Genomic DNA, 22,112 nt, shown 5'->3' with positions numbered 1-22,112 from the left:
TCAGTCTTCCAAGATTGGTAACAAATCAAGCTGGCACCAGCCAAGCTTCTGAGAGCTGTGGCTGATCACAGCTGCTGCACAGTGGCATTTGTCACCCACTCAGCTCACCTGCAAATCCAGTTTTACAGGCACCAGGCAGAGCTCTTCATCTGGAATTTTGTGAGTCACTGAAGCACTGCACCAGAAGGGAACATCACTTCGTTCCAGGTACTATCACTTCACTATCCCACAAGTGGTAAAAAGCCATCTGCTGCTTAAATGGCCTATTTTTAGAGTGAAGTGAAACCAAAACAAAAGGAGAGGTGTGGCTTCTCTCAGGGAAAAACTTCAGGCAAAAGTAAAGTGGTGACTCACAGCAGGCAGCTTGCAAAGGAAGAGGCCACAGCATCTCTCACCTGAACCTGTCTGTGCCACAAAAGCCTCACAGGCAAACGGAAGAGTTTCTTACCAAAAGAAAGCTATGAGTGTGTTCTGACAGCAAGTGTAGAGTCACAGACAGGGCACACAGCCTCCTGGTGGTGTCCAACAGCTCCCAGTGTCAGCCACAAGAAGCCAGGAGGGGCCAAGCACTGCTCACCTTGGTGGCCCTGGGTGGCAAACACAGGCACAGCACAGCAAGTAACCCCAGTGCTCCAGGGCTGGGCCCTTGGTGGGAGAACAGTGTAATTCAAGTGTTCCAGCTTCACCCCAAATATAACAAGAACTGGCAAATGGGACAATTAGTTTCTTGTCGTCTTAAAAACCCAGAGAAGATAGCTCAGAAAGAAAAAAAAAAATAAAGAGTCTTAAGTAAGAGAGTGGGTAGGTCGAGCTGCAATAAAACCAGATTGAACAACAGTGCCTCAATAGGAACAGTCCCAAATCCAACAATGGGTCTTTTCATGTGTCTGCAAGTACCTAAGTGTGGATAGTATCAGTGGCTGTGAGGTAAGCACCTCATCCCCACAGACACCCCAGCTGGCTCCAGGAAAAGCAACTGGAGTGCTTGAGTTCATTTACTTCAGACTTGACACTGCAAGAGAACATTCAGCCTTTAAGGCTGTTAACTAGTTGAAGCACAGAATGCCAAATCCAGAGTTTAGTGCTTTTCCTTATGGCAGCCAGCTGGAGCAACCAGAAACAGGCCAGTAGCTACTGTCACCTAGAGGCCTCAGCAAGTAGAGGTGGAGGGAAGTTCTCCCTGAACACATGCACCAATATAGGTTTGGGGTGGACCTGCTGGAAAGCAGTTCTGGGAAGGATCTGGGATTCCTGGTAGACAGTAAATGATCCATGAACCTTGCTTCCAAGAGGGCCAATGGAATCCTGGGTTGCATAAGGAAGAATGTGGCCAGTAGGTCAAGAGAGGCCATTCTCCCCCTCTACTCTGCCCTGGTGAGTCCACATCTGGAGAACTGAGTTCAGTTCTTGAACTGGGAGCCCACAGAGACAGGAACTACTGGAAAGAGTCCAGCAGAGGGCAACAAAGATGACTGGGGGATTGGAGTATCTTGTAAGAAAAGGCTGAGAGCTGGGACTCTTTAGCTAAAGAGAAGGCTGAGGGGAGACCTTATCAATGCCTACAAGTACCTAAAGGGTGGGTGCAGGGAGGATGGAGCCAGACTCTGCTCAGTAGTGCCCAGTGACAGGACGAGGGGCAATGGGCACAAGCTGGAACATGGGAAGTTCCACCAAAATATGAGGAAAAACTTCTTTAGGGTGATGGTGACAAGAGCCCTGGGACAGGCTGCCCAGGGAGGTTGTGGAGTCCCTTTCTCTGAAGATATTCAAGACTCCCCTGGATGCAGCCCTGAGTAATGTGCTCTAGGGGATCCTGCTTTAACAGGGGGGTTGGACTGGATGATCTCCAGCGGTCCCTTCCAACTCTGACAATTCCATGATTCAGTGACAAACCTTTTAAGAGCCCACTTTAACCTAAGAGATTCCTGCTCCTTCCAGGGAACTGCAGCCACTTTGGATACTGAGGGATGGATAACAGGAAGGTTCTCTGAAAAAAAATCCTGTCGCCTTCAGAGACTTGGAACAGTGGGAGCTGATCAAAGGTAGCAGGTGAAGTACTGCAGGGAGGGGAATTTGCATAGAGTTTGTCAGCTTGTTACACAGAGTTCAGAAAAGTGACTTTTGGCTAACTAAGAGGTTCCCCCCAGGCCTAGCTCAAACAGCTACCCTGTACATTTCAGTGCTGGGGAGGACACTGAAGAACAGAAAGGTTAATTTTATCTCAGCTTATCTCATTAGATGAGATGCTCATTTTCACTCTTGACCCGTCTCCGCCTATTTTATTATGTTCTCAGTCCAAATAATTGTGGTGCAACGTGTGCCATTTAAGGCTGAAGCTGCAAAGCTCATTTGACACAGACCTTAGAACTGGCACTGGCTGAGAAGCAAGGGTCAAGCTAAGTCATGCTTTGGGTTAACCAAAAAAGCTCTAAACAGATGTCACTAAATTCAATCCTCTAAGCCTTCAGAGACTTTAAAAATAGTATGAACAGTATTGGATACAGAATCTTCCTTTGCATTGTGAAGCGTTAATTACATTTTGCAGAGTCAATTGAAGAAGCCAAGCAAGGAACAATATCTGAAATAGAAGAATTTTATGTAGACCATTCAGTGTTAAAAACCAGAGAATCAAACATCAGTTCAAATTAAAGAGCAGTTTCAAACAGAGACATTTGATTAAAAGTCTTTTAACATTTAGAAATTTAAATACATTTACCTAAAGATGGTTAACCCCCATCTCTATGTTACTATACAATAGCTTAAAGCTACTTTTAAATGCTAGTTCTATGTTAATGTGAAATTTCAGAACTGCATTCTTATTTTCATGTAAATTGGTTATTAAATCAGGTGACTCCATACTCCCTCCCACCCCAATTTTAAAAATTGAAGCTTTACAATGTTTTGAATAATATTTTTCAAATGAATAATTTGGAGTAGTTTCCGACAGTTCTATAGGAGGTATTTTGTACAGTTTGGAGAGCAACTCCATATAAAGTTCTATTGCAACTGAGCATTCACAGTATGCCACAGTCCATACATATTACTACATATACATATCAGGTTTGTAAACATTGGAAGAATACACAGAACATAGTACCACGATCCTCTGGTACTGCTGAAAGGAAGATGAGGTAACATTCATATAATCTCAAAGTCCTCAGAGGTCCTGACTGAGTAGTTAAAACAGCTGCCAACGCTTCTGTTTCATAGTGTGTGGTTAAGGCTTTCTGCTTTATGGTCTGCTAAGGCTGGACTCATTCGCTCTCAGTATCCCAACTGCATCTTTAACAGCGTGGTAGATGACATTCTTCACCTAGGAGGAAAAGAAAAGGCCTTCAGTTTTACAAGTAAACACAGTTAGGGTCAGGTTGGAAGCCTCTGACATCCAGAAAACACTTCTCTCTTCCCCACGTGGCTCTCCTTCCAGTTTCAACATGCTCACCTGCATAAGCCTCACTTCTACCACTAAGGACCAGATTCTAATGGGATACAAACTGAAACCCTCTAGCTTGAGGAGAGCGTTGCAAGCTCAGCTAGAGGGAAAACAAAATAAATGGAAGAAAAACATTTCCAAAGAATCTCAGGAGAAGTTTGAGAAGGCTTTCTCAAAACTCCAACAGTTCGAAAACCTGTGGAAATTCCTCTTCAAGCTCCAATGCGTTAAAGCTGATTATGGATGTGAAAGCAACTTGGGTTGTGTGGACATGCCCCTTATGGGTTTGGCTATTGTTTTTTGGTGGGTTTTATTGAAAGGACTAAGAGGGGCAGGGGGGCTCATCCTGAGCACTGGTACTTTACCTGCAACTTATCTTCATGGTTCGTATGCGTATGCGACAGATACCTAAATTCCTGAGTGAGCCAGAAGCAATGTTTGACATGCTCTGGGGATACAAAGTCTTCTGCAACTTTAATACAGCTGTACAAATTATGAACCTAGAGAGAAGAAACAAGCATTAGCCAGATGCTCAAACGTCTGCCCAAGCAGTCAGGCTGTTACAGTGTCCTTGGTCCTTGCCTGGTGTGGAGCTCCTGCTGGGATGAAAACTACATCTCCTAGAAACTGTACAATGGCCCAGCCTTGAACTCCATACTCCTGGTGAAGACGTTTTCTTAGCGATCGGTCCAAGTACCAACTCTGATCATGAATGGGATCGTGATCCACAGGGTTTTCTTGGCCTTGTTCTTCTGCAACCTGAAAAGTCACAAGACAGCAGGTATTACAATCCACCCGTCTCACTGGTCAGTCAGGATGTATCCATGGTATTCCATATGCAGCATGCCAGAGAGTGACTGGCACTGCCTGTTCTGGTCTAGGAGTTACACAATGGAAGGTCTGGATTCTTACTCAGTCCTTAATTTGTGAAGGACGCATCATTTCCTAGTTCCACCTGCTTCACTCATGCTTTGCAAAGGTACAGAAAAGAAATGCAAGTGACCCACATGTAGAGTATGAAGAAACAGAAGGGTTAAGCACGTTCATAGTGGGACCCACTGTCATCCATGGGATCAATACACTTACACTTCCACAGCCTGTAACTGGAAAAACCGAGTGTCTGCCCTGAGGCCAGAGTCAGCCAGTGTGCCCACTGACCCCAGCACAGGACACTAACTGGATTTTCAGGAGAAACAAGGCTGGGCAGCACAAGTACTTTGTAAATGTGAGGGGTGTAGGGAAGGAATTTATGAAAAAAAAAAAAAAAAAAAAAAAAAGAAGTTGCAGTATAAAACTTATTTGCTGTGGCAATGATTGACACCCAGGACTGTAGCCCAGAAACTCATGTGGGAGGAGATAAACAGTTTGGTTCTACTCCAAGACAAGCTGCTGAAAAGCCTCACACCTGCAGGCAAGTCTGCTACATGGGACCAAGAAGAGGTGTGAGACTCAGATGTCAAAACTCACACTGCCCATGCCTATCAAAGTCAGTATCATGTTTTATCAAGTATAAGATTTGTTCTTTGTTAATACGACCCAAACCTGCTGCAGACTCTCAAAGCCTCTGCCCAAGACAGTAGCCATGCTGACAAGGCCAACAGTTGTTCACATCATCCCATTTATCCTTTTAAACAGCCACATACCAGCTCTTCCCACTTTCAGAACACCAAAGAAGTCCAACATTCAGATCACCACAAACTCTGAACCATTTGTGGTGAATTTAAGTACTTAAACAAGCATTACATTACATTCTGGATGTAATATCACATATTTAATGAACCTTTAATTCATATGAAAACATATGAATTAAATTATTAATTTATTATTAATTAAATTATTAATTAAATTAATTCATATGAATTAATTCATATGAAAATTCCTCATGCTTTTCCCTTAATCCAAATCTTGTTTGGAAAAAAAGGTAGGAAAAATGAACAAGGAAGAACTTTATGCACCACATTTCCCCAAAACATCTCAGGTGTGTGCTTTCAAGAAGGATCTAGTTTAAGATTAAACTGGGTTTGAGTGTGAATCTAAACTAGCTGTTTCTTTGTTCATTACATGACATCTCTTGTGCTGTGAGGAATGTGGACAAAAGCACTGTACCCACATACAGGGTGACCTCCAACCTCAACTCTCTACCCTCCTCAGATCCTACAAGATTCGTGGCACACAAGGTTCTGTCTTGGATACAGCCAAAGTACATTTGTTTCCAGAATAACTAGGATGTAGAAAGGAGGAGAAAAGTCCAAGGATATCTATTTGAAAACCTCCCCAGACAGAAGATCAGTTTTTAAGATACAACAGGTTACCTTTTTAAGGAATTCCCGGATCTTCTCTGTATCTTTAGCAGCATAAATGTGCCACAGAGCTCCAGGCTTCTCTCGACCTTCAGTGAAACGCTTAATTGTCAGTTCATCAGAATCACCATCCTGTATGGTTTTAAGCACTTCTGTTGAGAGGAAAGACAAGCAATTACACCAAAGGACTTTCCCTACAACCACAGAAATAACCCCACCAGGGCACAAGACAGAGTTTACCTTCTTCTTGATCAGCCTGGCCTTTGGGGATACCCACATAAACCATAACATTAGCTGCATCAGACACATCCAGATGGAGGTTTGTTGTGCCATATTTTCTATCTTCTGGTGTTATTAAGCCTGAAACAAAAAAAGCAGCAGGCACATTAGTAAAACAAAAGAGAGACCTTGCACCTCTCTCAGCAAATTGTTCTGGTACAGCAATATCCTTCATATAAAATACTTTGTATCCAGGAGCTTGCCCCATCTTGTTTGTGTCTTCCCAAGTGATTATTTTACAGGATGACACACTGATAGGTATCTACACCTGCATGACATATAAAAATCCTGTGTAAGTCCTGCTAGAAGAGAGTTTCTACAGCAGTTTAGGATAAAGCATTCTCAAAAAGAGAATCCCTAAAAGGCTGATGCTGCAGTATTTACTAGCCAAAGTCTCTTTACTGGCCATGATCCTGCTTAAAGTTTTCAATGTCTTCTAATTGACAGGGTATGAACTAACCATGGAAAGAACTGCTCAAGAAAGGATTAAAAACTAAATGATACAGCCCAAAAAGGAGAAATAACAAAAGTGATACAATCAAAGCAGCAAAACAATCAATACACCTGGCCAGCTATAGGAAGGAGAGGCTGTGTATGCACATGTGGAGCAAGTTGATTGGGAATAATTATTATTGGCTTGAAACCACCTGGACAAAATACATTTAATAACATCATATAATGCTCTGGACCTCTTACCTCTAAGTGAGCCAAAATTAGGTTTTCAGATCAATGGGATTAATAAAATTGTCTATAACAGCAAGGATGAATATAATTTACAGCAAATTTTGATCTGAATGTGTGGTCAACACGACCTTTAGAATGAGACATTCCTTACCATATGCATTGTACATCTTGGGGCCCAAATCTGGTCGTACAAAATAGTTGGGAAGCCGAGAGGCAAGGTTGAGCTTGCCACCTCTCCTTGTGTATTCTGGTAATGGAATGTTTTTCATCAAATCATCAAACCTAGGGAAATACAGCACAATTTAAGGTTAGGAGCTGGTAAAAAAAAACAAGAACCAAAACAGACAGAGTAAAATGGACTGCAACAAAAGTTTTCTCCAGTCAGGAAGCTCTACTCCTTCCCCCAGGGGGTTTACTGGACAATGTGAAAAGGAACAACACAAGCAAGACAAGAATATAGCAGATGAACAAATTTAACTGCTCTAGAGTAATGCCAAGTAATGCTATTTCCTTGTGCAATCACATCAACTAATATTGATTAAGTCAGAAAAATAGGATTTGCAAAAAATAAGCTTTAGCTGAACTTTAGATTTAATATTACTGAGGCTCTCAGGAAGCTTTCCAAGTGTAACCTTTCAGTAGTGATTTTAGGTACTCGCTTTACTCAGCACTAAATACAATGAACTATGTAAACGTTTATCACAAAACTTGTTCAGCATTTCCAGCTATGTCAGGCATCTCAGAGAAACAAAATGGTTCACATGTGACCAGCTGCTTCTCAAAGCTGAAACAGGTGTCAAAACAGAACAGTACTCCTACGTTCCATTATCTGGGGGCTGTACCCCACAAACGAAGAACAGTTGCTTTGTGAGTTCATACCGAGACGGCATCATGTCTCTGAAGTCTTCTCCTGGAGGCCAGTCCTTAAGCTTCAACACCATTGGCTCTCCTTCTTCTGTTCTCAGGCGACCTATTGTCAAATATTAACAAATCTTAGTTTCCAATAGCTGCACAACTCAAAATGCAAAGAATCAATACAAAGAAATCCTTATCTTAGAATAATGTTAATTCCACAACTATTTACAAAGAACCAAAGACACACAAGTTCCTCTGGCACCACAGTGGGTATATTACAGCTGAGATAAATGTGTTATGACAGGAGATTTCAGACTAGACAAGCAGCCTTTACCAGCTCCCCTCCCCAAGCACTTCCTACAATTTAGCTCAGGCACCTCTTGTGTCTGGTTGATGATAAAGCCAAATCTGTTCAAAGATCAGGTAACAGAAAAGAAAGGTGTAAGTGAGCCTACTCAGGGCTGAAAATTTCGACCCAGTCCACCATCCTGTAGGCATACATGGTGAGAACACATTGCAGATACATTGTCCAGGATAAAGGGAGAGCCTGGAACATTTTTTATGCTGCTTAAGGACAGGAAATTCGTGCTAGGGCAAGATGATTGCTGCTGAATATTTTACCTGTTGGAACAGAAATTCACACTACTTACTTGAGATGTCTTCAAATCCATCCCAGAAATCCCCTACAGTAGCTCCAGTGATGATTTCATTGGTCCTGCAGTTAACCAGATCTACTTCCTGTTGGCCAAACTCCTTCCTGAAGGACTCTGGTCTCCAGAGGTCTGCATTTAATTTGTGATGCACTCCTGACACCATTACAGGCTACAAAGAAGGAGAATATATTCTGAAGAATTTTTAACCCCCCCAAATTTTAATTCCAACTAGAACAGGGTAACACATGAAACATACTGAACATTTGAACACTTTGTGAACACTGTATTTTCTAAAAGAATTGCTCATCCTGCCTTACCAGAATTAGGCCATTCTTTATTTCAGGCTATAAGGCAGTTTTTTATACAGAGCCTGAAGTTCAGCAGTGCATATAGGAACTATTTTCAAATAGTAGTGTTCTTGCTTTTATCCAAGGATCTAACAGTGCCCATGTAGTACATCTGATGAAGGTTCAGCATCACTCATCACACTAAGTTTGTACTTGCTCCTTGATTAAAGGGCAAAAAAGTACAAGAACTGAAAATGGAAAAGAGCAGAAAAACTGAAATACCTGTCCCTGCTTCCAGCACTCCCTGAAGACATTCCAATTGCTTTCATTGTTGGGGTCCTGAAGACACAGCAGGCGGTTATCACACAGCCAGTAGTGAGGTGTGTCAAAGCCCATGATCGTGGGCTTTATAGTCAGTCCTTGGGGTTTCTTAGGCAAGTCTGTCACCGTTCTGTTTTGCACCAGGGAGGCAAAAATGTCATCAAGGATTTTGGGTGTACTCTTGAGTCCATTGTCTGTCTGATAAACAAAACAACAACAACAAAAAAAAAAGAGGAAGGAAAAAAAAAAAGTTGGTGCACTTTGCTGTTGCCTCGTCTTGCAGACTTTAAAATATCTGCCACTTGTAAATGTTTCCATTTGAGCTCACAATCATGCAGAGAAACAAACACCTGCAGAACTTTCCTGTCTAGAAACTCACCATCCTTAAGCAGCAATGCCACTCTCTCCATGCATTCTAGCAGAAGTAGTTCTGCTCTGATTTACACATTTCAGCAACACTACAGAAAACTATGAAAGGCAGCATGGACCAGGACTGTCTTTTTATCAAAGAACAGAAACACACTTTCATCAAGGAACTATCAAAGCCAATATTTTACCCCACCATTTTCAAGTCCTCTCTATAAGAGCAAATAAAGCCCAGGAACATCTGAAGTGAACCAGTCTGCAAACAAGGTATGATAATCACCCACCACAGGATGGTTTTGCTTCCATCTGTAATTTCCTTGATGCTTCTTTTTTGAGTCTAATGGACATGCAAATCAACACACCTGATAGACATTAGCCCAAGTAAATTAATCTGCTTTATCACTTGGTCCCCAATCCCTCACCAAGCTCAGAGTACCACTATGTGCACTAGAAAGCACTATCTGGAGCACTGCAACATAGAAATTGAATTCAGTCCTTTTTCCCAAATTAACACAGTTTTACCCACAGGGATTCGTGTCTGTAGTAGTTGTTTGCAGGTTTAGAGCAGTAGCCTAAGTCTGGTATCAACTCAAACCTGTAAAACATAGTTTTCTATATACCTTTGCTCCAGAAGAGTTCAGCAGATTCCTCAAGAAGCCCGTGTTGTTGTTGCTCACAGGAGTTAATATTGCACTGTTGAATGTCTGCAGGGCTGCAGAGGGCTTAGCTAAACTAGGGAGTGTCTGAAGAGGTTTGTTTTCATTCTTTGAAATAGGTAAGAGGAGTTTCTCTGAAATGAAGAACAGAACACACTGAGAATGAAGCAAGGATTAATCCTCTGAACCATGAGAAGTATATGCTTTGGGTTTTTATTAAGGCAAGATGCTCCTCTAGGCATACATGTATCATGTACATGTATATATATCTCAGTACACACAAGTGAAATACTCGTTTCACTTCACTTTCTTCAGTACCACAAAGTGTTTGAATACTTGCATCAATGGGCTGTCAACCCAATGTTCAAAAAATGTGCTAACCCTGCCAGCTTTTACTGCCAAGTCATTGCCATGCACCAGTTTTGCAGTACAGGCACTGAACACCCATCCCAGCAGCCAGACAGGCTGGAGAGTTGGGCAGGGAGAAACTTGGTGAAATTCAACAAGGGCAAGTGTAGAGTCTTGCATCTGGGGAAGAACAACCCCATGTACCAGTACAGGTTGGGGGCTGACCTGCTGGAGAGCAGTGTAGGTGAAAGGGACCTGGGGGTCCTGGTGGACAGGAGGATGACCATGAGCCAGCAATGTGCCCTTGTGGCCAAGAAGGCCAATGGATCCTGGGGTGCATTAGAAAGGGGGTGGTTAGTAGGTCAAGGGAGGTTCTCCTCCCCCTCTATTCTGCCTTGGTGAGGCTGCATCTGGAATATTGTGTCCAGTTCTGGGCCCCTCAGTTCAAGAAGGACAGGGAACTGCTGGAAAGAGTCCAGTGCAGAGCCACAAAGGTGATTATGGGAATGGAACATCTCCCTGATGAGGAAAGGCTGAGGGAGCTGGGTCTCTTGAGCTTGGAGAAGGGGACTGAGGGGTGACCTCATCAGTGGTTACAAATACGTTAAGGGTGAATGTCTGGAGGACAGAGCCAGGCTTTGTTCAGTGATGACCAGTGATAGGACAAGGGGCAATGGTTGCAAACTGGAGCATAGAAGGTTCCACGTAAACATCAGAAAAAACTTCTTACTGTGAGGGTGACAGAGCCCTGGGACAGGCTGCTCAGAGAGGTTGTGGAGTCTCCTTCTCTGGAGACATTCAAGACCTGTCTGGATGCCTTTCTGAGTGATGTGCTCTGGGTGATCCTGCTCTGGCAGGGGGGTTGGACTAGATGATCTTTCCAGGTCCCTTCCAACCCCTAAGATTCTGTGATTATATCATTCCCAACCCAAGATATTGTTGGGTCTGATATTCTTCTGACAGCCACCAAGGGTTTAATCTTCACTGCTTCTGCACATACCTTTGTTTTCTTTATTCACATTTCCACTTGTTAGGTTTGACAGCCAACTTAATGAAGGAGAAGTATTTACTGAAGCAGTTTGTTTACTTCCAATTGCTGATTTTAGAGGAGGATCATGTGTAGTGACTTGTGGGCTCAGGACAAAATTATTATGTTGAAGACTGGTCCTCTCTCCAGGTACCAAGTTCTGAAAAAACAACGTGGGAACTTGATTAGACACAAACACTCTCCTTGGAAAGGAGAAGCAAGCAATATAATGTTCAAATTCATTCTTTTACTAAAAAAAAATGGTTTGGCCCTTCTAAAAGTTTCTGTCCTCCAGAAGAGGTCAGCACTGCATCTCATTTACTGGCCAGAGATGAGGATCCAGCAGGATACCTGAAGAGCAAGCAACAGAGTCCCTCACCCCTCAAGAGAAGCACAGAAAGCTGTTTCCCAGATGCATTTTCTGGGACTACTTTGGGAACCAAATGCAGTTTTAACAGCAGTGCTCTCACAGTGAGAACTGATGCTCAGACCAGGGCTAAGCTGGAGGTCAGGTTCAGTAGGTAGCACTCCTCGGTGCTTAAAACAAATAGGCAGCACTCCTACATTTTTATCTCAAGAAGGTGGCAAAGGTCCACTCACCTGCCAGGTCTAAAACACACCTGCATGTGAGTGCAGCACCAGCCTGGCCAGCACAACCCAAGCACAGGACTGCTGTATATCTCCTATGCAAGTTAATTTATCTACTTGTTTGGAGATTTTAGGAACAGACTAACCAGAACTACTGCTTTGACCTGGGATTCCTGCATGACTGGCTCATTTTCTTCTCTCTGCTCAAATACTTTCCAGTCAGGAAATTATTTTGCACCTGTGCCTGCCTATTGCTACGTTATTTCATCTCTTAATGACTGCTGACGCTTGGTAAGGATTCTAAGCATGACATAATATCAAATGCTTCAAACTTTAATAAGCTTATCCTCACACAACCAGTGCAGCACCTAATTTTGCAGACAAATTTCCATGCAGCTGTTTGTCCAGGCTTACACTGGAAACAGAAGACTGAAGGCAGGTCAGGCTACATCCTTTGAATTACAACCCTCTTCCTCACTTTTAACCCTTTACAGTATTTTTCATCATCTCTTTATTGATTACCAACACCAAAATCAAGTTCAGCCTGCTTCTTACACTTCAGATAATATTCTTGCTCTCAAAATAAGTTCAAAAATGAGCATAAAATAATTATTAAAATTACTTAATTCAGCTGGTTTCTTGCAAGACACTGCAAAACTGAGCCATTAATTTGTGTTGTTTTCAAAAGTAAAAAATATTATATCCATTTACAAATAAATATATGGTAGGGTTTTGTTTATTTAATACAATGAGCAGCAAACTTTCTGCCAAGATCCCCAGAGCAATCAGTACCTCTCCATATTGCTCTACCCTCACAATTTTACTCACATTTAGTTATTTTATGAGTTTCAGTGCTCTTCCTACTTATTCTTTTAGGTGCTGCATTTATTACATCTCCAGGACCCAAGGGATAACCTTCACTTTGCAGCCATTCCCCCTAGTCTGTTCTTAAGACTCCTCTTTTAAGGGTTCTCTTAATCTAGTCTTATTTTTGCTATAAAAAATTCTCACTGAGCATTTTTCAAGGACAGGTCCCTTGCTGAGGCATCAGTGTATCAAAGGGACAAAATGAGATTTTCCCCAAAACTTAAAAAATAACTGAACCAGAAAGATGAACACTGAATACAATTTTTTACAAGAAACCTACATGGTGGGATTATCAGAAGTAGCTGGGATTGGCATATCTACAAAGTCAGTTACCACTGGCTTCAAATATTGGTGGTAGACTGAGCCAAACCTATACTATTTAAACACAATATGAAAGAGCAGCAATACCTGTTTTGAATCCTCCTTCAGAGTTGGTTTTGACAGCGCCTTGAACTGCTTATTTGCACAAGGACAATTTGCCTTTATTCCCCATTTTGTTCTTATGGAGTGAACAATATCACCAACATCATAGAGAGCTGAAGGAAGAGTCATTAATGAGTGCACATGTAGTAAGAACATCCAGCATTCATTAAGACTTTTTGAGAAACTTTATGCTGTGCAGGTAAACAATAGTACACAAACACAGTACATCATTAAACAAGACCTTCTGCTACTTCTTTGTCAAAAACAGTACTAAGTACACAGGCTATTCTAGTCTTTAGACAGCAAGCACTAAGCTTTTACTAACTTTATTAATAAAAAGCCTTTATTCAGTACCATAATCAGCAACACACAAAAAACAGCAAAAGCCTACAGCTTTTTTCATCCCAATCAAATCTTTAAAATACCTTTTCCGGGAATTATTTGTGTAGGCATAAGATTCTCTGGCTCATGTACCTGCCCCTTCACACATTTAAACCAGGAGAAAGTATCTGAGTCATCATCTGTAAAACAAAACCATTGAATTGTTTTATTAGAGCATCTTTCATCCTTCTCTGTAAAGCTACATGTTTGACTAGTATTGATACACCAAATCACAGGTCTGTGACATGTTTTGTTTTGTTGGGAAGGCTTACTGGTTTTTTTTAAGGTTCTTAGTGACTTCTAAGCTCAAAATACAGGTTATCTTCTCCCCCTCCCACCTTGGTTTAGGCTAGCACCATGCATTCCCACCTTCGTGTAAGCTCTTTTTCTTCATCCTGTAACAATCCACGCACACGCCAAAGCCGCACTTGGAGCAGACCCAGTGAAGGTTGAAGATGGTGGTGTCACAGACATCACACATCTCACGAACTCCACGGACTGCGCGTTTCCAGGCAACCTGTCCTGTGGTAATTGACAGGTTAGTTTAAACAAAACAAAGTATTTGCATGTTAAATACAGCTACATTAAAACACTTCAGTGATACAAGACTCAGGCTTGGTTTTGGATAGGAACTCCAAAGCAAAACCTTTGCAGCTAGAGATGCAGAAAAGCAGATCCAGAATAGAGTCTAAGCAATGAAGACCACTTTGCTTTCTCTTGTGCAGCACCAATGACATCTCTCACTCCTGACACAGATCTGCCCAAGTTAACGTGCACACTGCTGATATGCTCCTAAGTGGAAATTCCACAGCTACCCTAGAAAAAAATTCAGTTACCACTAGCAAGATAAGCTTAATGTCTAGCTTGCCACAACGAGCCTGTCCTCGTTCTCTATTCAATAGCATCGTGGGCAAGTAGTGTTCTATGTAGGTGTGCATCAGACCTCAGCATGGTGATCTGGTCTTCTCTGAAAAACTTCACCTCAAGTCACCTCTTCAGTTCACTCAAAACATCCCAAACATGGACAGTACCTTCCAACAAGTTACAGGCATTACGTACAGATTGATTTAACCTGATCTTCATTCCATTATGTTGCCAGCTAGAAAGTTATACTAGACAAAACATACACATCTGCCTCCTCCTACTTCCTTCCAGACTTGTAACTTCTCTGAAACTTTTCTTCCCACAACATTTATTAATTTTAGAATGAGAGACCACGTTCTAACATGCTAAAAAAGCCACAACACGATCTAAGACACCTGGTGCTTTTCGTCTGTATAATGCCCATTAACTATATATGTAACAAAACTAGAATAGCTTGGCACAATTTGCTCTTAGGTAGGAGGCAAAAATTGTTTGATTACTTGCTTCAAGTTCTTCCAGAAGACAGAGATCTAAACATCACCAGCTCCATTCTTTTGTCTTTTAAAGACATGCACTATATTTACAATTTTCTAGGCCAATCCTCCCATTTCCCAAAACAGGATGCAGGAGGTTACTGTTATCCTCTGCATGTCATTTCATATTTCAGCCTTGTGAATTTGATCCTTTTCCACTCCTCCTATTCTTTTGTTTCCTCTCTGTAGTTTGATCCTGTCTTCTCTTTCTGTAGATCCCTTTTTGGCACTTGGTGGCCAAGGAGCAGTGTGGCTTAACAAGCTGTTCTTTCTACACTGGTCAAACTTTCACTACACAGGGATAATTTTACCTGTGCTTTTCTACTAATCCTTTAAGGACCTCTCTTTAAGAAAGCTCTCCAGAATAATTTTCTCCCTCACACATTTGTTTTGTGGCTCTACCTACCAGTCTGGTAACTTACCAGTAAAAGACAGAAGGGCTGACCCTGAGACATTACCATGCAGTGCAAAAATATTCAAAACATAACTGATCCCCTACATGTACTTTTTGAACAGAGTATTTTGACATTTTGGAAAAGGTCAGTTTGCCAGAGACAGATTTTTTTATGAAGAGGTGTCATTTCAACTGGACTCTGCCAAGAAAAGGCTTACCACAACTTCAAATCATGGTGGCAGAACAAGCTGCCTTTTTCCTGTGCCAATGTACTGAGCACTGTGTAACTGGATTGTTCAAAGAAGAATGAGTATCTAGACTATAAACTATTTCTTTTCTACTCAGGGCATGAAAAATATCCTTTGTTTTAATGAAATTGAATTCCCTTACTCTTACCAGCCAGGGCAATAAACACTCAAAAAGGAATTAGTCTTTGATTTTTTTTAAAAAGAGGATGTTTCTGGTAGGTATGCTAACAGGTGCATCCTCTGCTATTAAGAAACACCACAATGCCCCTTTGTTTCATCAATTCCACCCAAAATTTCACCCTCCTGGAAATGTTTTAATATTCCAGTCTGTACCTCTCACTCTGGCTATTGATACTTTGGCTCCACAGATCTGAATATGCTCCAGTTCAAGCAGCAGGCAGAGCTTGCAGACTCCGAGTAGTCCAGGGCAAGATGCCCCCAGCAAGCATTTCTGCTGTCATCTCAAGTCTTCCCTCCCCCCTTTTGAAGGGCATTCAAGCTTGTTCAGTTCTTTTCTATTCAAACCCCTGGAGTGACTGGTAAACTGATACAATTGTTATATAATGTCAAGACTACCCAAATGCAGAAGACACTGGGTAAACAGCCTTCTAAACTGAACTGCATTCTCAGTCATGTAGCTATAATCCAAAACACAAAACACTGTTTTGAGAGTTATTCTACTCTGAGAAGTGATTATGCAAGATCACAGCCTTCCCATCTGTCTGTCTTCCTCGTGTTTGCTACAAAAAGGTTCTTATGTGGCCAAAAACCTGTGTTTGAGTATGAAAAGTTTGTTCTACAGTCAATTACCTCCTTAACAGCACCTCTCTGGTCTATTCCCAGTAGGGCTTAGGATCCCTTGAAACAGTCCTACTAGAAAATTTCAGGTAGAGGAAAAAATTTCTTCCTGACAGCAGCATTATGTCAAGAACAACAAAACAGCACCAAAGCAATTGAACAGAATCTGTGCAGTGAAAATGAAAGCTGTGTTTCATTTGCATGCTAAGAATAGATTCTTGTCAGCTGCCTGCTGTTCTATGTTGGGTTTTTTTAACGCTGTTTCTCTGCAACAGGAAAAGTAATTTGATAAATTGAGAAGTCTTCTGACAAAGGAGGATAGAATTACTTGTCCCTTTTGCCATGCCTGTGAGCAAACAGTTGTTGACATTAGTTCCCACTGAATCTTAACTATTACCTCTCTGAGAGGGAAACACTGAAGTCTTATATGGCATTTCCAGAAGTACACAAGGTATTTTTACACATGTGAAACTTAAAGTTCCACATAAATCCATTAAAATACAGATTTTAATATAAATTGATCTTACTGTGTGGTTCAATTGTAGACATAACTTCCTTTTCAGATATCACTAGCTGACAAAAGTGGTCTCCGATGTTGGCCAGGATATACTTTGCTGTGTCAAGATCCAGACCCACAACATTTTTTGACAAAGGCAGCCATAAGCTAATAGCCTCGGGGTCATATTTATTTGGAGTTAAGAAGCCTTCTTCACGTAGTATTCCATGCTTATTGAACTGCAACCTGTGGAAACAAGGGAGAAAAGGAGGAAAACCCCATCATCTCATGTTTTATTTGTTTACATTCATAAATCAATGCTGGAACTGTCAACATGTATACTATATGTCAATGAGCTTGACACTTAAAAGGCTGCAATAGACATGGGTAGACATACTTGTCATTAGCACTAAGAATGCTTAACATATTGCTTGTTAAAAAAACACAAAACCAAACAACTCAAAATATCAGGTTTTTGTAGTAAGGTAGACTTCCTAAAGATTTTTACTCATACAAACCCAAACCAGGTTAACATAATTTTTAAAATGCCTTGGCATTAAGATCCCATCTAGAGGGGGTAACAGTGAGAATTTAATCTGGAACTATGTACAACTCACAAGAGACATTAGAACACTTTAACAATATATTTAAGTTACAATTAATTTGGAAGTAGCTGCCAAAAAAGTCCAGCAAAATTTGAATAAGATTCTTGAGTGATTCTGAGTAGGTGGAAAGAAGAACATCTGTATTGTTAGCAGTTTATTAAATAAAAAACTAAGAGTTCTGCTCGTGTTCAGGAAGCTTTTCACTAAATGCTGTAGAGGGAAGTTGACTTCTGATGACATGTGCACCAGAAAAACACCATATTCAGACTCTGTAGATTTCACATGCAATAAAAAGAGACAGTAACACCAGCTTCAAGTTCTAAAGTGAAGGATTCAACTGCTTTGAACTGCATTGCAAGTCTAGATTTTTACCCTGAGAAGATAAATTAGCATAGTCTGTTGTTACTCTGGCCTTGCACATTTTTTAATGTTTCAATGTCAGATTATACCAAGATTTACTATAGTAGAATCTCTAATCTGAAGTTAAATAATCAGATGAGTAACACACTTTTTTTTAAAAAAAAACCCTCAGCTACAAAACATGCAAGGGGGATGGTGTTGTGGTGAAAAATAAGCCTCAAAAAAATAAATGAAACAGTGGAAAACTTGTTGGCTTCTTTGGTTTTTTTTCCCCCCACAATCTTTGTAACCTTTCTGCTTTCAGTTTTCTCTCTTCAAAAGGTTTTCAGGCCTGTAGTTTTTTTATTCTACCTAGAAACTCAACAGAAAGCCACTCCTCTGACAATCTTAAGGAAAACTGAGAATAAACAAAGCTTCCTAACTCCCTGGTGATAACTAGTATTTTTGCTTTTCCTCTCTAACATCACAAGTGTTACCTTCTTACCATAAAACAGTCCATGCCTCAAAGCTTAAGTGGGTGTGGGGGAAATAAAAATCAGCATGCAACAGCATGTGGACATGAGATCAAAAGTTTGTGGAAAAAAAATTACCCAACTTGAAAAGAAAGGAAAGGACGTGTTAAAAAACAGCCAAACACCTCAGTTTGACAGCTTCCACCCTGGCCTTACAGATAGGCTTCAAGCAACAGCTTAATGCTCTGAAAGGGCTCCTCAAGGTGTCTTAAGAGCCAAAGAGGTTAAACATCAAAAGACCCTGACTGTTGAAGTCAAGAATCAGGCCCTGGGGGCTGTGGGTGGGGTATAACAGACCTGAAACTGCAGATCAATTTTGGAAAAGCAACCACAACTCCAGTCACCAGGTTTTCCTTAAAGTTGCCTTGCTGACCCTGCCCGTCTGCCTCCCTAAAACCCAGTGACGAGGTGTTTCTACAGCAAGCTTGAAGAAGTGGCACAAACTCTCAAGTGTGAAGTGGAAGAAAGAATGGAGCAACACAGTCTAAATTTTTATTTTGCCCATCACTATTCCATGACTCCAGCTGAAAGCTCCTGGCCACTTACAGCAACTCCTCCACAGCTGTGGATACAGAACTAACATTTGTCATGTTCAGCCACTAGACTTTGGGAGACATGCACAGAATCCACCCTCACACTACTATCTCCAGTGCTACCAAGCTGTAGCACTTGAACTAAACTCATGTTATCCCACTGGCACTCTGCCCAGAACAGCAAAATAAAGAGCTCAAAGTCCTGCCAAAATATTTTCTACTCAAATGAAGCAATTATAAAATTTCTAAGAGGTAAAAAACAACAGGCAACCTCTCATGAATTAGCTAGGTATGTTAGCCTTATAACTTTACAGCTACACACTGACATCTAGTCGGTTCAAACCAGAGACCTAAACAAGACCACTTTGACCAAATAACTGTTTTTCCATCTGCCCTGGAAGATGAAGATCTGTGGTCTAGCTAAGAGCGTGCACACAACAACCTCCCTGTCAGAAAAGGATGTGGGACATGTTACATTTAAAGAACATCGAAATCTATAAAGAGTAAAAATTGTTCTTACCTTCTGAAGTGAAAGAATCGACAGAAGACAGTGGAGTCTCTTTGCTCCTTGTTCTTCCGGTAACTGTCCAAACGGCATTCCCTGCATTTGTGCAAGTGAGGTGCAATATTATTGCAGGAACCGTCCTGTACAAACGCTTCTCCACTTTGCTGCAGCTTCTTCACTTTAGAAGCATCTGCTAAAATTGACTTGCGCACAATTACTATAGGGAAGAGCAGTGAGATTAGAGAGGCTTCAGTTTCTCGTATAAAGGTGCAAACAAATGGGTTTTAGTCAAAGATTCAACTTGACTTTTCAAGGAAGTTTCACATTACATTGAAAGAAAGTTATGCTAAAATATTTGCAGTTGGTAGAAACCTCTTTTCAGGTCAGTAGAATCTCTCTCAAGCTCTAGCTCCACCTGAGACAGTCTGAGGACCCAAGTTTAACAGCTCCTTTTGCTCCTCCACAGAGGAATATTTTGCAATACTGTCTGCTATTAATGAAAGTTCTTCAGCCATCAGGGCTGGAGTACCTGAGTAGAGCATGAAACAACCATATTTCACAAGTAATGAAGACAGAAGTACAACTGGGCCATTTCTCAGCCCTGTTTTCACCCCTCATGATGCAATGGCTTCCAGCATCTCATTATAACAGACATCAAAATCTCTCCTCCTCTCACATTGCAGGTGGGGCCTAGCAGAGCTCAGCAGCGACTGCTTGGCTGGCTCTGTACCCATGTTAATTACGGAATAGCACATGGCAATCTAAGACCAAGCAACACGAGATTGGAAAGAAAGAAGGGGTGGGTGTGTAGGGAGATTCCCAGAGTCCTAAATGATCAGCTATACTGCCTGACACACAGGACAACCTGTAGCACCAGGACTCCAGCTCCTTAAACAATTACAACCTCCCATTCTGTCCCATGTGGAAAACTCCAAGAGCTCACCAAGTGGAAATGGGTCACAGAAAACTCAGAAACAAGGTGGGTTGTTTTGGGGTGAGGTGGTTTTCTTAATATTTTTTGTTGGTGGTGGTTGGGTTTTTTTTTTGCTTGTGATTTTTTTTTTTTTTAGAACAGTTATTAAATGAAAGCCCCTCTTGAACAAACCTTTGTTAAGAACAACTTTCACCTCTCATCATGCTTATAAAATTTAGGACCACTCCTAAAAAAAAACCACAGTCTCCTTATGCCATCAGGATTTGCACTCCAAACAGACCCTTGGTTTTTGTAAACAGTTCTGCCATTCGGTTCTTGCACCCATTTTGTAACAACTTATTTCTAGAAATTAATGATTAGTCCTTTTCCCTTCTCAGGAAAGGAGATTTTTCTCAAGTTCACTGCATCCCCCTTGTAGAAGAACCCATAAATTACTCAAATTCCAGACTGTCTCACACAATTTAAATGACTAATTTTGCATACATTACAAAGGATCTATTTGTATGTAGTTACAGAGAAAACACTGGGATTTTCAAGTGACAGAAAATTCAGAAAACACTTACTATTATCGTGGACCTTGGCACTTCCAGTCCAAAAGCTTTCACTTTCGTTTCTGTCATACAGAATCTCATTTGAATTTCTTTTAATAAAAAATTCCATGTCTGTAAGTTCATCAATCTTGTTTCCTTTGTGTCTGTTCTGGCTGTTACAATTGCTTTGTGATTTAACTCCAGACTCAGTAAAAGGGAGAAGATGAGCGTCTGAGGTTGAGGGTCTACAATCTAAAGTCCGTTGCAGTTCAAGGGTGCTGCTGACTCTGGGTATTGCTAGGGAGGAGTTACGGTGCTGCAGCTGCTTGACAGAAATGCAATCTTTTGGAAAGTTTGTTGTGGGCTTCATAAGAGGTTCTTTTGTATTTTTCAGGTTGGTGCCTTTTTCATTAGCTGAATCAGTCAAAGATGAAGATCTTGAGGTTGTCAAAGAGGTATATTTACTGTTTTGACTGTTAGGGCTTTGCGTTTGTTCTTTAGATATAAACCCCACTTTGGGAAAGGCCGTTGTCTCTTCCTTCAGTGGTTTAATTCCAGTATTAAGACAAGAAGGGTGCACTTCTGGTAAGCTTCCTCTACACGTGCTGAAACACACAATGTGCAATAACTAGATAAAAAGCTTCAAACGTATCAGGGCATCAGCTGCTCAATCTAGTCACACTTAAAGGCTGAAAGAAGAAATTCAACAATGTACTTTGGATTCTCATGTTCCAAGATTTTCAGTTTTGTGTGAGGTTAAATAGGTTTGTGTTTTCAAGGGGATTTTTTTGGGCTTAATTTTTTTTAAGAGTTGGACAGAACAATAAAGCTGTACACACATGTAGGCACACACAAAATTAGGTACTGCAGCTACTCCACTAACTTCTCACAATTAAACAGTTACATATTCTCTCCATGCAACAACTATATAACCAAATGCATTTCACTTGCATGTCTGTGTGAGAAGATTCTAATATAAAAGGAACGTCTGGCTGGCACTACAAGTGCCCACACAAACCTGTAACGCTTCTTTTAAAGCCAATACACAAAATCTGAGTTTTCCTGTCATACCATTATGTTCGTTTTTGTGACAGAATTGGACATAACAAAAAAGTTTAAATCCACCGTGTTCAACAGAAAAATAATTGAGGACTTGATGTACAAGAAGCCAGCATAGAGGACACCTGCCTGAGTGTGTTCTGTTTGTCTTGGGGACAGGAACATGTCTGACAAAGCAGGCACCACACCTAAGCATAACCCATCAGTTCACAGACAGGTACAATGAAGCTGCAACATTGCCTTGTGACACTGAAGGACACCTCCCTCAAATAT

General features: G+C 41.2%; 1 protein-coding gene across 2 annotated transcripts in view; it reads right to left on the bottom strand.

Annotated features, from left to right (window-relative positions):
• Positions 1-2,579: 2,579 nt before the first annotated feature.
• KDM3A (lysine demethylase 3A) overlaps positions 2,580-22,112 on the bottom strand; it is a 30,728-nt gene continuing 11,195 nt past the window's right edge. For both annotated transcript variants that reach the window (XM_051619529.1, XM_051619530.1), the window contains 17 exons: positions 20,814-21,385; positions 19,332-19,533; positions 16,833-17,047; positions 13,838-13,990; positions 13,513-13,608; positions 13,073-13,200; positions 11,183-11,369; positions 9,799-9,968; positions 8,774-9,010; positions 8,202-8,373; positions 7,576-7,666; positions 6,848-6,978; positions 5,974-6,093; positions 5,746-5,885; positions 4,016-4,192; positions 3,799-3,933; positions 2,580-3,313 (listed from right to left, as the gene is read on the bottom strand). In XM_051619529.1, coding sequence (XP_051475489.1) covers positions 3,233-3,313; positions 3,799-3,933; positions 4,016-4,192; positions 5,746-5,885; positions 5,974-6,093; positions 6,848-6,978; positions 7,576-7,666; positions 8,202-8,373; positions 8,774-9,010; positions 9,799-9,968; positions 11,183-11,369; positions 13,073-13,200; positions 13,513-13,608; positions 13,838-13,990; positions 16,833-17,047; positions 19,332-19,533; positions 20,814-21,385 — 3,007 coding nt within the window. In that variant the 3' untranslated portion in view covers positions 2,580-3,232. The remainder of the gene's footprint in view (positions 3,314-3,798; positions 3,934-4,015; positions 4,193-5,745; positions 5,886-5,973; positions 6,094-6,847; positions 6,979-7,575; positions 7,667-8,201; positions 8,374-8,773; positions 9,011-9,798; positions 9,969-11,182; positions 11,370-13,072; positions 13,201-13,512; positions 13,609-13,837; positions 13,991-16,832; positions 17,048-19,331; positions 19,534-20,813; positions 21,386-22,112) is intronic.

Source organism: Apus apus, chromosome 4, assembly GCF_020740795.1.
Source record: "Apus apus isolate bApuApu2 chromosome 4, bApuApu2.pri.cur, whole genome shotgun sequence".
In the NCBI taxonomy this organism is placed as follows: domain Eukaryota; kingdom Metazoa; phylum Chordata; class Aves; order Apodiformes; family Apodidae; genus Apus; species Apus apus.
This window is presented reverse-complemented; position numbering and strand designations above follow the sequence as displayed.